At 44.9% G+C, this 13,926-nt stretch overlaps 1 protein-coding gene across 4 annotated transcripts in view; it reads right to left on the reverse strand.

The window, feature by feature from the left end:
* LOC115200406 (dedicator of cytokinesis protein 8) overlaps positions 1-13,718 on the reverse strand; it is an 85,856-nt gene extending 72,138 nt beyond the window's left edge. For 2 of the 4 annotated variants that reach the window (XM_029763463.1, XM_029763462.1), the window contains exon 1: positions 13,475-13,718. In XM_029763463.1, coding sequence (XP_029619323.1) covers positions 13,475-13,527 — 53 coding nt within the window. In that variant the 5' untranslated portion in view covers positions 13,528-13,718. The remainder of the gene's footprint in view (positions 1-13,474) is intronic. The other 2 variants (XM_029763467.1, XM_029763466.1) reach the window with 1 other exon arrangement.
* Between the last annotated feature and the right edge of the window lie 208 nt (positions 13,719-13,926).

Raw genomic sequence — 13,926 nt, forward strand, 5'->3', positions numbered from 1 at the left:
GTGTGGTGGGTGTGCTGGGTGTGCTATGGTGTGGTGTGGTGGGTGTGCTGTGGTGTGGTGTGGTATGGTGTGGTGGGTGTGTGTGGTGTGGTGTGGTGGGTGTGCTGGGTGTGCTGTGGTGTGGTGGGTGTGCTGGGTGTGGTGTGGTGGGTGTGGTGTGTTGTGGTGGGTGTGCTGGGTGTGCTGTGGTGGGTGTGGTGTGGTGGGTGTGCTGTGCTGGGTGTGCTGTGCTGGGTGTGCTGCGCTGTGCTGGGTGGGTGTGCTGGGTGTGGTGTGGTGGGTGTGGTGTGTTGTGATGGGTGTGCTGGGTGTGCTGTGGTGGGTGTGCTGTGCTGGGTGTGCTGTGCTGGGTGTGCTGCGCTGTGCTGGGTGGGTGTGCTGTGCTGTAGTGGGTGTGCTGTGGTGGGGGTGTTGTGGTGTAGTGGGTGTTGTGGTGTAGTGGGTGTGTTGTGGTGGGTGTGCTGTGGTGTATTGGGTGTGCTCTGGTGTGGTGTGCTGTGCCGTGCTGCGGTGTAGTAGGTGTGCTGCGGTGTAGTCGGTGTGCTGCGGTGTAGTCGGTGTGCTGTGCCGTGCTGCGGTGTAGTCGGTGTGCTGCGGAGTAGTCGGTGTGCTGCGGTGTAGTCGGTGTGCTGGGCCGTGCTGCGGTGTAGTCGGTGTGCTGCGGAGTAGTCGGTGTGCTGCGGTGTAGTCGGTGTGCTGGGGTGTAGTTGGTGTGCTGGGTGTGCTGGCATAAAGTCAGTTGTGAATAAAACAATCTCATAGTTCAACAGCCTGAGACAGACTTGTAAGACACAGCCTTTATACAGCAGTAGGTTACCCATAACCACTCTGCCAACACATGGCCTCCAGCTCTCTCATTACTACACTGACATGATTATAGACAGTAGGCAGACAACTCTTATCAGGCCCACTCACTAACGCCATACACAACTCCTGCCACACACACACACCCACTCACTAACGCCATACACAACTCCTGCCACACACACACACACCCCCACCCACTCACTAACGCCATACACAACTCCTGCCACACACACACACACCCACTCACTAACGCCATACACAACTCCTGCCACACACACACTCACTAACGCCATACACAACTCCTGCCACACACACACACACACACACACACACACACACACACTAACGCCATACACAACTCCTGCCACACACACACACACACCCACTCACTAACGCCATACACAACTCCTGCCACACACACCCACTCACTAACGCCATACACAACTCCTGCCACACACACACTCACTAACACCATACACACACACACCCACCCACTAACGCCATTCACAACTCCTGCCACACACACACACCCACTCACTCTATACACAACTCCTGCCACACACACACACACACACACACACACACAACTCCTGCCACATACACACACACACTCACTAACGCCATACACAACTCCTGCCACCACACACACACACCCACCCACTCACTAACGCCATACACAACTCCTGCCACACACACACACCCACCCATTCACTAACGCCATACACAACTCCTGCCACCACACACACACACACACACTAACGCCATACACAACTTCTGCCACACACACACACACACACACACACACTAACTCCATTCACAACTCCTGCCACACACACAAATTCCATAACCAACTCTTAACACACACACACACACACACACACACACACACACACACACAATGGCATGATGATGTGAGACAAGCCAGCATCAGCACAACTCTATTGAGAAACAGAGGGGCCCCAAACTTCCTGAAGTAACAATTTAGGTGAAAGGTCAAAGTCAGTCAGGCCATGACAACCAGCCCAGCATCCAGCATGGTTTAATTCCCTTTCATTAGGAGACTGTGTGTGGTAGGCTGTTGATGTGCTCCCAAAATGTTAGGACTTCCCTTCTCTTCTGCTGACAAGAGGAATTGTTCCCAACTCAACAACAACAGTATTACAGGTGAAGCAGCTAGTGGAACACCTTTACTATAAACTGGGTGGTTTGAGTCCTGAATTCTGATCGGCTGACAGCCGTGGTCTAATTATGTTGGTAACCAGTTTATAATAGCAATAAGGCTCCTCGGGGGTTTGTGATGTATGGCCAATATACCACTTCTAAGGGCTGTATCCAGCACTCCGCGTTGCTTCGAGCATAAGAACAACTCTTAGCCGTGGTATATTGGCCATGCACCTCCTCGGGCCTTATTGCTTAATTATACCATAACGTCTTATTAACGCTGCGGATCAGACACCCAGAAACACCCTCTTTCAGGAAGTGGAGTTGACATTGGCAACATCTTTGTAACCACGCAACCGAATCGCCCAATTTTGATTTATGTCCATTCCACAATAGTCAACTTAACAATGGTCAAATATAGCATCTGCTTTGCTTGACAGAACCCAAATGACACTGTATTTACCCTGTTAATTCCATAGCTCGCCAGAGGACTGGATTGATATCATACTGTTGTCTGCCAGAGAAAAACACATTTGCTCACAGAAACTATTGTGCTGAGTTATATTTTTCTTTCGGGAGTCACAGCAGAAATGTCATGGCAACAATTTTGCTGAATCCTAGAAGTCTGTCTGTGTGTGTGTGTGTGTGTGTGTGTGTGTGTGTGTGTGTGTGTGTGTGTGTGTGTGTGTGTGTGTGTGTGTGTGTGTGTGTGTGTGTGTGTGTGTGTGTGTGTGTGTAAATTAAGGTGGGCAGGCCAGGGCATCGCCCCTCTTAGTTTTTCATGAAATCCGGCATTAGATAATGTAACAGTGAACTCCCATGCCAAATCAGATCTGACATTTTGATACAGTATCTAATACTGTATATACTGTGACTGACAGTGTGAAGTCATTTGCTTAGGGTAAGCTGTGCTGACAGGAAAAATATGTATTTTTGCCATGTTAGGCTGCATACAATGTGGTCGGCCAGCACTTCTTTGGAGTCATTCCTTTGGAGTGATTCCTTTGGAGTGATTCCTTTGGAGTGATTCCTTTGGAGTGATTCCTTTGGGTGCATCTCAATAGTCTAAAGTAGCTTCCTCTCCTCAACTTAAATTTGCACTAATCTGAAAACATGGAGGACACTATATAGACACCTGATGCATTGCCCACCAGGAATTTGCTTGCACCCATCCAGTTCCTTAAAGATCAAATCCACATTAGGGGAAACAACACCACTGCCCCCCCCCCCCCCCCCCCCCCCCAGGGCCAGCCCCTTTGTAATTGTTTTTGTTTTGAGGACGAAACGGAGTTGAGGCACGTTGGACAGCGTGGTAGAAAAAACAATACATTCTGCTGTTCTATTGCGTGTGCAATGAGGAGAAAAAACACAGTTTGTTGTCTGCAGTAACTTCTTTGCTGTTGTAATATCCCAAACGGATGTGGCATTCCAGCTTTAATGTCAGTTCTGGTGAAGGAGAGGAGACGTGGAAATGAGAAAAAAAACTATTTTAGACTATTGAGATGTCCCCTCTATGTGCGACATACAGTAGCCTCCAGCTGCAGACTCAATAGGTTCCAGTCAGTCCTATCAGCTTCCTGTCCAGAGGAAGGTTGGGAAGAGGGAAGAGACAGACACAAAAACATCAGAGATCTGGCAGGATTATTTTCCCATGATTCCTTAAGGAGTGAGAGTGAGTAGGGGGTCCCTCCCAACCAAGCATTCAGGAGGGCCCCAAATCAATACCGGCTTGCTGTCCTACCCCCTGCCACTAGGGTACTTAAAGGTGTACATGGTTATTTGCAGAGGGCCATTTCCATCTGACCCAAAAGCACCAACATGGAAGTTTAAGAAACATTGTACTGTGCCTTAATTCCATTTCCAAAAACGAACATATCTTGATGATATTTTCTGATTTCTATCCTTCATGAGGATGGAGGTAATGAAAGTTCACAGAAGTAACAAGAAAAAGTTTGTTTATGAATTATTAAAGTGATTAAAACTAATAATGCTGTTACCAAATCAGTAATGGAATTACTGTTAAGTTCAGTACTACTGTCCTCCCTTCCACTAACATACTGTTATGTACAGTACTACTGTCCTCCCTTCTACTAACATACTGTTATGTTCAGTACTACTGTCCTCCCTTCTACTGGCATACTGTTATGTTCAGTACTACTGTCCTCCCTTCTACTGACATACTGTTATGTTCAGTACTACTGTCCTCCCTTCTACTGACATACTGTTACGTTCAGTACTACTGTCCTCCCTTCTACTGACATACTGTTACGTTCAGTACTACTGTCCTCCCTTCTACTGACATACTGTTACGTTCAGTACTACTGTCCTCCCTTCTACTGATATACTGTTACGTTCAGTACTACTGTCCTCCCTTCTACTGACATACTGTTACGTTCAGTACTACTGTCCTCCCTTCTACTGACATACTGTTACGTTCAGTACTACCGTCCTCCCTTCTACTGGCATACTGTTATGTTCAGTACTACCGTCCTCCCTTCTACTGGCATACTGTTATGTTCAGTACTACCGTCCTCCCTTCTACTGACATACTGTTATGTTCAGTACTACCGTCCTCCCTTCTACTGGCATACTGTTATGTTCAGTACTACCGTCCTCCCTTCTACTGGCATACTGTTATGTTCAGTACTACCGTCCTCCCTTCTACTGAACATACTGTTATGTTCAGTACTACCGTCCTCCCTTCTACTGACATACTGTTATGTTCAGTACTACCGTCCTCCCTTCTACTGACATACTGTTATGTTCAGTACTACCGTCCTCCCTTCTACTGACATACTGTTATGTTCAGTACTACCGTCCTCCCTTCTACTGACATACTGTTATGTTCAGTACTACCGTCCTCCCTTCTACTGACATACTGTTATGTTCAGCTCATAGTCTCTCAGTCTCTCAGTCTCTCAGTCTCTCAGTCTCTCAGTCTCTCAGTCTCTCAGTCTCTCTCTCTCTCTCTCTCTCTCTCTCTCTCTCTCCTCTCTCTCTCTCCTCTCTCTCTCTCTCTCTCTCTCTCTCCTCTCTCTCTCCTCTCTCTCTCTCTCTCCTCTCTCTCTCTCTCTCTCTCTCTCTCTCTCTCTCTCTCTCTCTCTCTCTCTCTCTCTCTCTCTCTCCTCTCTCTCTCTCTCTCTCTCTCTCTCTCTCTCTCTCTCTCTCTCTCTCTCTCTCTCTCTCTCTCTCTCTCCTCTCTCTCTCTCTCTCTCTCTCTCTCTCTCTCTCTCTCTCTCTCTCTCTCTCTCTCTCTCTCTCTCTCCTCTTACTGACACCTACCATCTTTCCATTTACTTTAACAAGCATCCTCACCCACTGAGCACCAACCGGCACTGGACATCGAAAAGTAGTTGAAATTTTGTCAGTCAGTAGAGCAACGTAGAGTACAGTATAATGCATTGCATTCTACTTTACTCTGCTGTACTGTACTTTAATGTCCTGTACTGTCCAAACTTGTGAAACATGAACGTCTGATTGGTTCAGTTTTGGTATGGTCCGGACCAACCAAATGTGGTCTTGTTTGGGGGCAGAGCTCATTACAATAATAGCCTATGTGTAGAATAATACCCAAATATGAAAAAGGAGGATATTGCATATTTCTACCTTAGTGTACTTATTTAGGATACATCACCATGAAGAGAATGACATTCATAATTATGCATTTTTGAATAGTACAGATCAGGGACCCATAATGAAATTCCGCTACTCTAATTCCGTTACTGTAACGGTTACTGTAATTCTGTTATTGGACATAAATCCACTCCACCTACTGTAGTCTAATAACCAAAATACATTTTCTGAAACTCAAGGTATCATGTTATAGCTGACACCCCATTCTTTCTGCAGACATCTTTGAATCTTAACTCTGAGTAGAGTTTGTGAAAAACGTGATCACATAAAAAACTAAGGAAGATTTTACCCTACTTCTGTTAACAAACTTTGTATCTGCACAGTTCTTACAGTAAATGTGTTTGTCAAATTTTCTGTGTAAATTGTTCAAAGTAGTGCTTGTGCATAGAGTTGTATGGTTTGTTAAACTTTGAAATTTGTGTTTTTTGTTTGACATACATTTTAAAGTGAAAAATCTAATCGTAATCCCTTTATCGTGGAAATGCCCAGTTTAACTGACAACATCTGGTGTAGAACTAAGAACAGTGTGTAACGCTCGTCAAAAGGAGTAGACCAAGGTGCAGCGTGGTATGTGTTCATCTTGATATTTATTTTAAATCTGAACACTTAAACACAATAATAAACAATGGAAAAACGACCGTCACGTCTTGCAGGCTTTACAAAGCAGTACAAAAATAAGATCCAACAACTCAAGGAGGGAAAAGGGCTGCCTAAGTATGGTTCCCAATCAGAGACAACGATAGGCAGCTGCCTCTGATTGGATCCATACCTGGCCAAAACATAGAAATATAAACCATAGAATGCCCACCCCACACCCTGACCTAACAAAATAGAGAAATAAACCATCTCTCTCAGGTCAGGGCGTGACATTACCCCCCCCCCCCCCAAATGTGCAGACTCCCGGCCGCAAACCTGAACCTATAGGGGAGGGTCCGGGTGGGCATCTATACTTGGCGGCAGCTCTGGTTCGGGGCGTAGCCCCCACACCGCCCGCTGATCCCCCCTGCTTCTGTGTCGCCGGAAGAACCAGACCGTGGATCATCGCCGGAGGCTCTGAACTGCAGGCCGCCGCTGAAGACTCCGGACTGGGGAGCGTCGCTGGAGGCTCCGGACTGGGGAGCGTCGCTGCAGGCTCCGGACTGGGGAGCGCCGCTGCAGGCTCCGTGCTATGGATCATCACTGGAGGCCCCGGGCCATGGATCATCACTGGAGGCTCCGGGCCATGGATCATCCCTACAGGCTCCGGGCCATGGAATATCCCTACAGGCTCTGGGCCATGGATTATCACTGGAGGCTTCGTGCCATGGATCATCCCTATAGGCTCCGGGCCATGGATCATCACTGGAGGCTTCGTGCCATGGATCATCTCTACAGGCTTCTTGCCATGGATCATCCCTACAGGCTCCGGGCCATGGATCATCACTGGAGGCTTCGTGCCATGGATTATCACTACAGGCTCCGGGCCATGGATCATCACTGGAGGCTTCGTGCCATGGATTATCACTACAGGCTCCGGGCCATGGATCATCACTGGAGGCTTCGTGCCCTGGATCATCACTGGAGGCTTCGGACCATAGATCATCACTGGAGGCTTCCTACATGGAGCTGGAACCGGTTTCACCGGACTGGGGAGACGCACAGGAGATTGCGCAGAGCAGGGTGCGCAGAGCAGACACAGGGTATACTGGGCCGTGGAGGTGCACTGGAGGTCTGGAGCTCAGGGCTGGCACAACCCGTCCTGGCTGGATGGTTATTTTAGCCCAGCAAGGGCGGAGCGCTGGCACAGGACGAACTGGGCTGTGCTGGTGAACGGGGGGTACGGTGCGTAGAGCTGGCGCAGGATAACCTGGGCCGAAGAGACGCACTGTAGACCAGGAACGCTGAGCCGGCGCACTTCTTCCTGGCTGACGGCCAACTCTAGCATGGCAATGGTGAGGAGCTTGCACCGAGCGCACCGGGCTGTGAGTGCGCACTGGGGATCAGTGCGCATCACCGCATAACACGGTGCTTGCTCGGTCACTCGCTCTCCACGGTAAGCACGGGGAGTTGGCTCAGGTCTCAACCCCGACTTCGCCAATCTCCCCGTGTGCCCCCCCCAAAAAAAATGTTTGCCGCTGCCTCTCGGGCTCCCATTGTTGCCTTGCCTGTTCCTCCCAGTATCGCCGTTCCTCTTTCGCTGCCTCCATCTCCTCTTGCGGACGGCGATACTCCCCAGGCCTTGTCCAGGGTCCTGCCCCATCCAGGATTTCCTCCCAGGTCCAGTCATCCTGCCCACGCTGCTTGGTCCTTTGGTGGTGGGATATTCTGTAACGCTCGTCAAAAGGAGTAGACCAAGGTGCAGCGTGGTATGTGTTCATCTTGATATTTATTTTAAATCTGAACACTTAAACACAATAATAAACAATGGAAAAACGACCGGCACGTCTTGCAGGCTTTACAAAGCAGTACAAAAATAAGATCCCACAACTCAAGGAGGGAAAAGGGCTGCCTAAGTATGGTTCCCAATCAGAGACAACGATAGCCTCTGATTGGAAACCATACCTGGCCAAAACATAGAAATATAAACCATAGAATGCCCACCCCACACCCTGACCTAACAAAATAGAGAAATAAACCGTCTCTCTCAGGTCAAGGCGTGACACACTGTTTATATGTGAAGTTGACATTTTAATTGATTAATCAATTAGCTTCAGTAGAGAGCACAACATTTAGAGTCAGGAATTTCTTTCTAGAGAGAAAATATTTGCACTTCTCTTTAATTCCTCCTGCTTTATCTGGGGTAAGAAACAAGTATTTCCTGTTTTAAAACTGTCATGAAATGAAAAGAGAAGTGAACCAAATGCTGTCTGTGTCATAGTAGAATTTCCTTCTAATTTCATCTTGATAGAGAAAGAGGAATGTACTGATCTGTGCATGCGTAGAACTGCTTACGTGTGAGAAACAGTGAAGAGCCAAAGGGGTTGACTGGATTTGTTGTACATTTCCAAACTGCCTGCCTACTTAATTCAAGCTTACTGAAATTGAGACCCGTTTGTTAACATTTTGAAGAATACAAATGGCTGATAAATTGTCAGTCAAGAATGTAAACAATAGCTTTTCATCACGACAACAACAGAAATGTGTCAAATTCAGTGAGTAATTACTGTTGCTGGAAGTGAACCATGCACATGCACACGATCCTAACCTTTCACAGGTTGGTGACCAGCCAGTCCTACGATCAGCAACAAAACCCCATGTGGACAGTATAGGCTGTAGAGACCGAGCCCATTAGCTGGCTCAGCAGTTGATTCAAGACACAACTGAAGATGCTCTCCCTTTCAGCAACTGACCTCAGCCCTGTTACACAGTAGGTGACGATACCAGGATCGCAATATTTTATCCATTGCAAAAATGAAAACACAAAGCAAACAAAACTCTTTGGTCCTTTAAAAACCTGCTGTATATAAAATATGGTGTGCTATAGCTTGGAAAATAAATACGTGTGACTCTGGATGACAACATAATGATGTTTGTTTCCAACATCAGGGCTGTTTTCCTAAAGAAATCAAATCTGCTTGGTGTTATGTTTCCTTGCCACGATACTAACGAGTATCGCGATACTGGTATAGTCCCGGCCCTATTACACAAGAGACTCTGCCCCATCTTCTCCCCTTCAATCAAACTGTCAACTATACGGCCTGTCTCGTTAATTAACTACAGGTAGGGTGGGACTGGCCTAACATAAACAAGACACACAATTATAAACGTGTAATGTAGCTTATAGCTGGGGCTAGGTTGCTCATTTGGATACAATACATTTTAGAATGTCACAAAGTGTTCCCAAAAGAGCAAGAACAAGGTGTGGGTCTCTCAATACAAGGGCTTGCATAACCACTGTAACAGCTCAATAGTTACAACTCATGTCTATAGTGTAAAGCTAAAGATGTCTGTAAGGTCATGAGAGAGATACATTTGTTGTATCAGTGAACTAAAGGCATGACACACAATGGTCTCATGTAGACTACTTCCTCTCCACCTGGTCAGTGTGTAGGAGGAGGAACAATAACTACATCCCTCTCATGTATATCCTCTCTGACTGGGCAGCTAGATGGGCTATATACACAGTGCCTTCAGAAAGTTCACACCCCTTGACTTTTTCCACATTTTCTTGTGTTACAAAGTGGGATTAAAATGGATTTAATTGTCAACGATTTACACAAAATACTTTGAAATGTAAAAGTTGAAGAAAATTTTACATTTGTAATAAAATTATGAAAAATAAAACAATAATATATCTTGACTAGATAACTATTCAACCCCCTGAGTTAATACATGTTAGAATCACCTTTGGCAGCAATTACAGTTGAGTCTTTCTGGGTAAGTCTCTAAGAGCTTTCCACAACTGGATTGTGCAACATTTGACCATTATTCTTTTCAGAATTCTTCAAGCGCTGTCAAATTGTTTGTTAATCATTGCTAGACAACCATTTCCAGGTCTTGCCATGGATTTCCAAGTCGATTTAAGTCAAAACTGTAGCCAGGCCAATCAGGAACATTCACTGTCTTCTTGGTAAGCTACTCCCGTGTAGATTTGGCCTAGATTTGGCCATCTCCCAGTGTCTGTTGGAAAGCAGACTGAACCAGGTTTTCCTCTAGGATTTTGCCTGTGCTTAGCTCTATTCCATTTATTTTTTATCCTGAAAAACTCCCCAGTCCTTAACGATAACAAGCATACCCATACCATAATGTAGCCACCACTATGCTTGAAAATATGGAGAGTGATACTCAGTAATGTGTTGTATTTTCCCCAAACATAACACTTCATATTCAGGACAAAAAGTGAATTGCATGTTTCTGAATATTTTATTCTGTTCAGGCTTCCTTCTTTTCACTCTGTCAATAAGGTTAGTATTGTGGAGTAACTACAATGTTGTTGATCCATCCTCAGTTCTCCTATCACAGCCATTGAATTTTAACTGTTTTAAAGTCACCATTTGGATGATTTCATGGTGAAATCCCTGAGAGGTTTCCTTCAACTCCAGCAACTTTTAGGAAGGACACCTGTATCTTTGTAGTGACTGGGTGTATTGATACACCATACAAAGTGTAATTAATAACTTCATCTTGCTCAAAGAGATATTCAATGTCTGCTTTTTTTAGTTTTTACCCACCTACTAATAGGTGCCCTTCTTTGTGAGGCATTGGAAAACCTGATCTTTGTGGTTGAATCTGTGTTTGAAATTCACTGCTTGACTGAGGGACTTTACAGATAATTGTATGTGTGGGGTACATATATGAGGTAGTCATTCAGAAATCATGATAAACTCTATTATTGCACACAGAGTGCGTCCATGCAACTTATGTGACTAGTGAAGCACATTTTTACTCCTGAACTTATTTAGGCTTGCCATAACAAAGGGGTTGAATACTTATTGACTAAAGACATTTCAGCTTTTGATTTTGTATTAATTTGTGCAAATTTCAAAAACCATAATTGCACTTTGACATTATGGGGTATGTATTGGGCAGTGACAAAAAAAAGAAATCACAATTTAATCAATTTAACAAAATGTGGAAAAAGTCAAGGGTTGTGAATACTTTCTGAAGGCACTGTACACAACATGCAGAGGGGAAATGATCAAACACAGCACACCACACAGGGCCCTACGCGGACCTTCAGTTTACAAGGAGCACGTGTGCGCACACATACATTTTGGAACACAATGAAAAATATTTAAGGTAATAAAGCTAGAATCTTTTATTTTTCTAGGCGCACTGGTGCTCCTAAATTTAAATTCCAGGGCGCACAGTAAAATATTTCTGCGTATATAAGCGAGTAAAATGGTGGCACTGTAGAGCCCTGACAGATATAGAAACATACCCCAATGAGTAGGCTGAAGACCTGACGTTGAATTGCATAGAATTCTATGTCAGGCAGAAATTAGCATTTGGATCAGGAAAGTTTCCTACAAGCCAAAATGCTGGTTGGTCCTTCTGCAGGTAGGAATTTGAGACAAAATATTCACAGATTAGTGTTATCAACCAGACCGACAGTATGCTGGTCTGTATATTGTTTGTATTTCCGTTTTTTTATTTATTTTAAATACTGATGCAATTCACACGTGACAAACACTTGCACAATATGGCTGTGCCTAACCGGACGGCAAACACTTCCAGCTGATTGCTGAGGAAACATGCATCGGTAGACAACATTCGATTATAGTCCGCTATTGTTTAAATATTGTGTATCACGTGCAATGTGTTTACAGACTTCAAATACAAGCGACGGAACCTACAGGAGCCACAAAAAGTCAGGTAAACAACACTTCCTGTGGATACCCTATCTCCACCTCCTACTGCCAAATGGACCAACAGCACGTAAAACAGGTAAAGTGTACATTTCATAACATTCTGCTATGTAGAGACTATTTAGTATTTTTTACAGTGACTTCTTTTCAGACTGATATCCATGGAGTAACAGTCTGATGTTTAGGCAACCCAATGATTAGGAAATGAAGCCAACAAAAATACACTACATGACCAAAAGTATGTGGACACCTGCATGTCGAACATCTCATTCCAAAATCATGGGCACTGATACGGAATTGGTCATCCCCCCAGTAGCTTCTTACAATCTCACACATTGTATAACATATTATGCATTGCTAATACACTATATTGCTAATACACTATATTCATATGGAGTCGGTCCCCCCTTTGCTGCTATAACAGCCTCCGCTCTTCTGGGAAGGCTTTCCACTAGATGTTGGAACATTACTGTGGGGACTCTTTTCCATTTAGCCACGAGCATTAGTGAGGTCGGGCACTGATGTTGGGCGATTAGGCCTGGCTCCCAGTCGGCGCTCCAATTCATCCCAAAGGTGTTCGATGGGGTTGAGGTCAGGGCTCTGTGCAGGCCAGTCAAGTTCTTCCACACCGATCTCAACAAACTATTTCTGTATGGACCTCGATTTGTGCATGGGGGCATTATCATGTTGAAACAGGAATGGGCCTTCCCCAAACTGTTGCCACAAAGTTGGAAGCACAGAATCGTCTAATTTGAAGGGGTGTTCGCATACACTACATATACAAAAGACTGTTGGCGTCAGCTCAATAAGCTCTTTGTGATGTAAGTAGGCCTACCGGTAGACTGAAAATATTTCTTCTTGTTCATTGGTCTTTTGGGGGAAATATTGGTAGGCTCTAATATAGATAGAATAGGATTTCTTTCATGAATATTAGTCAACTACTTTAAAGATGTTAGAACTAAATGTGTGCTAGGTAATTGAATGAAATAAATAAATGTTTAATATCCTTACTCTTAAGAAATAACTATGGAGTTATTAAAGCAAATATCCTAATTTAACTGAAGGACTGCAACCCACCCATGACAGAGTACCCTACAGTCACAACATGGGCAATTCCACGATAATGGAAATATGCTGAGTCTCTGATTTAAAATGTATGCAGAACAAAAACCATTGATTTCAAAGTTTAACATACATACAACTTTGAACAATTCACATAATAAATAATAATAATAAAAACATTTAGCCTAGGCCTACTGTAAAAACTTGTATCTGCACAGTTCCTACTGTAAAATTATTATTTTTTTATCTGTTGAAATTGTTGAAATGATTCCTTCAGCATAGAGTTCTATGGTTTGTTAAACTTTGAAATCAATAGTTTTGGTTTGGTATACATTTGAAAGAGAAAAATCTAGGACTCAGCGTAATTCCGTTATATGGAATTGCCCACATGTAGCTGCGTGTATAGGAATCCACTCGCCTTTCCCTGACGTAACAACAGCGCAAATCAGTAGCCTATGAGAACTCTGAGTTCACAAACCTGATCATGAAAAGTCGTAAAGGTGTGTGAGAGAGACGAACATTACCTGTTGATTTTCAGAGCGAAAGCACGTCGCTCCGCGCTCGCCAAAGACGACATGAGAAGTTTACTCCAGTTCTGCGGTGGTAACTACAGTTTCCCTGCGGAGTGGTAACTTCTCCTACCGCGCTGCTAGCACAAATGTCATCACAAGCCTCATCTTCGCTGTGGCAGCGTTCTGGGTGGAAACTTCCGCATTTGAAAGCTTCACATCCCAACCAGCCAGACACCGGCTGCGGAGTGGGAGGGGATCTCACACACACACACACACACACACACACACACACACTCACTCACTCACTCACTCACTCACTCACTCACTCACTCACTCTCTCTCTCTCTCTGCTAGACACGCCCTTGGGTTTGCTTAATAAGCAGTCTGACGCGCGCGTGTGTGTCTGTAAGAGAGATAGGGTTGCGATCGGGAAGGAGATATTGATGTTTAGGAATGTCCAAATT

This window comes from Salmo trutta, chromosome 9 (assembly GCF_901001165.1).
Source record: "Salmo trutta chromosome 9, fSalTru1.1, whole genome shotgun sequence".
Taxonomy (NCBI): domain Eukaryota; kingdom Metazoa; phylum Chordata; class Actinopteri; order Salmoniformes; family Salmonidae; genus Salmo; species Salmo trutta.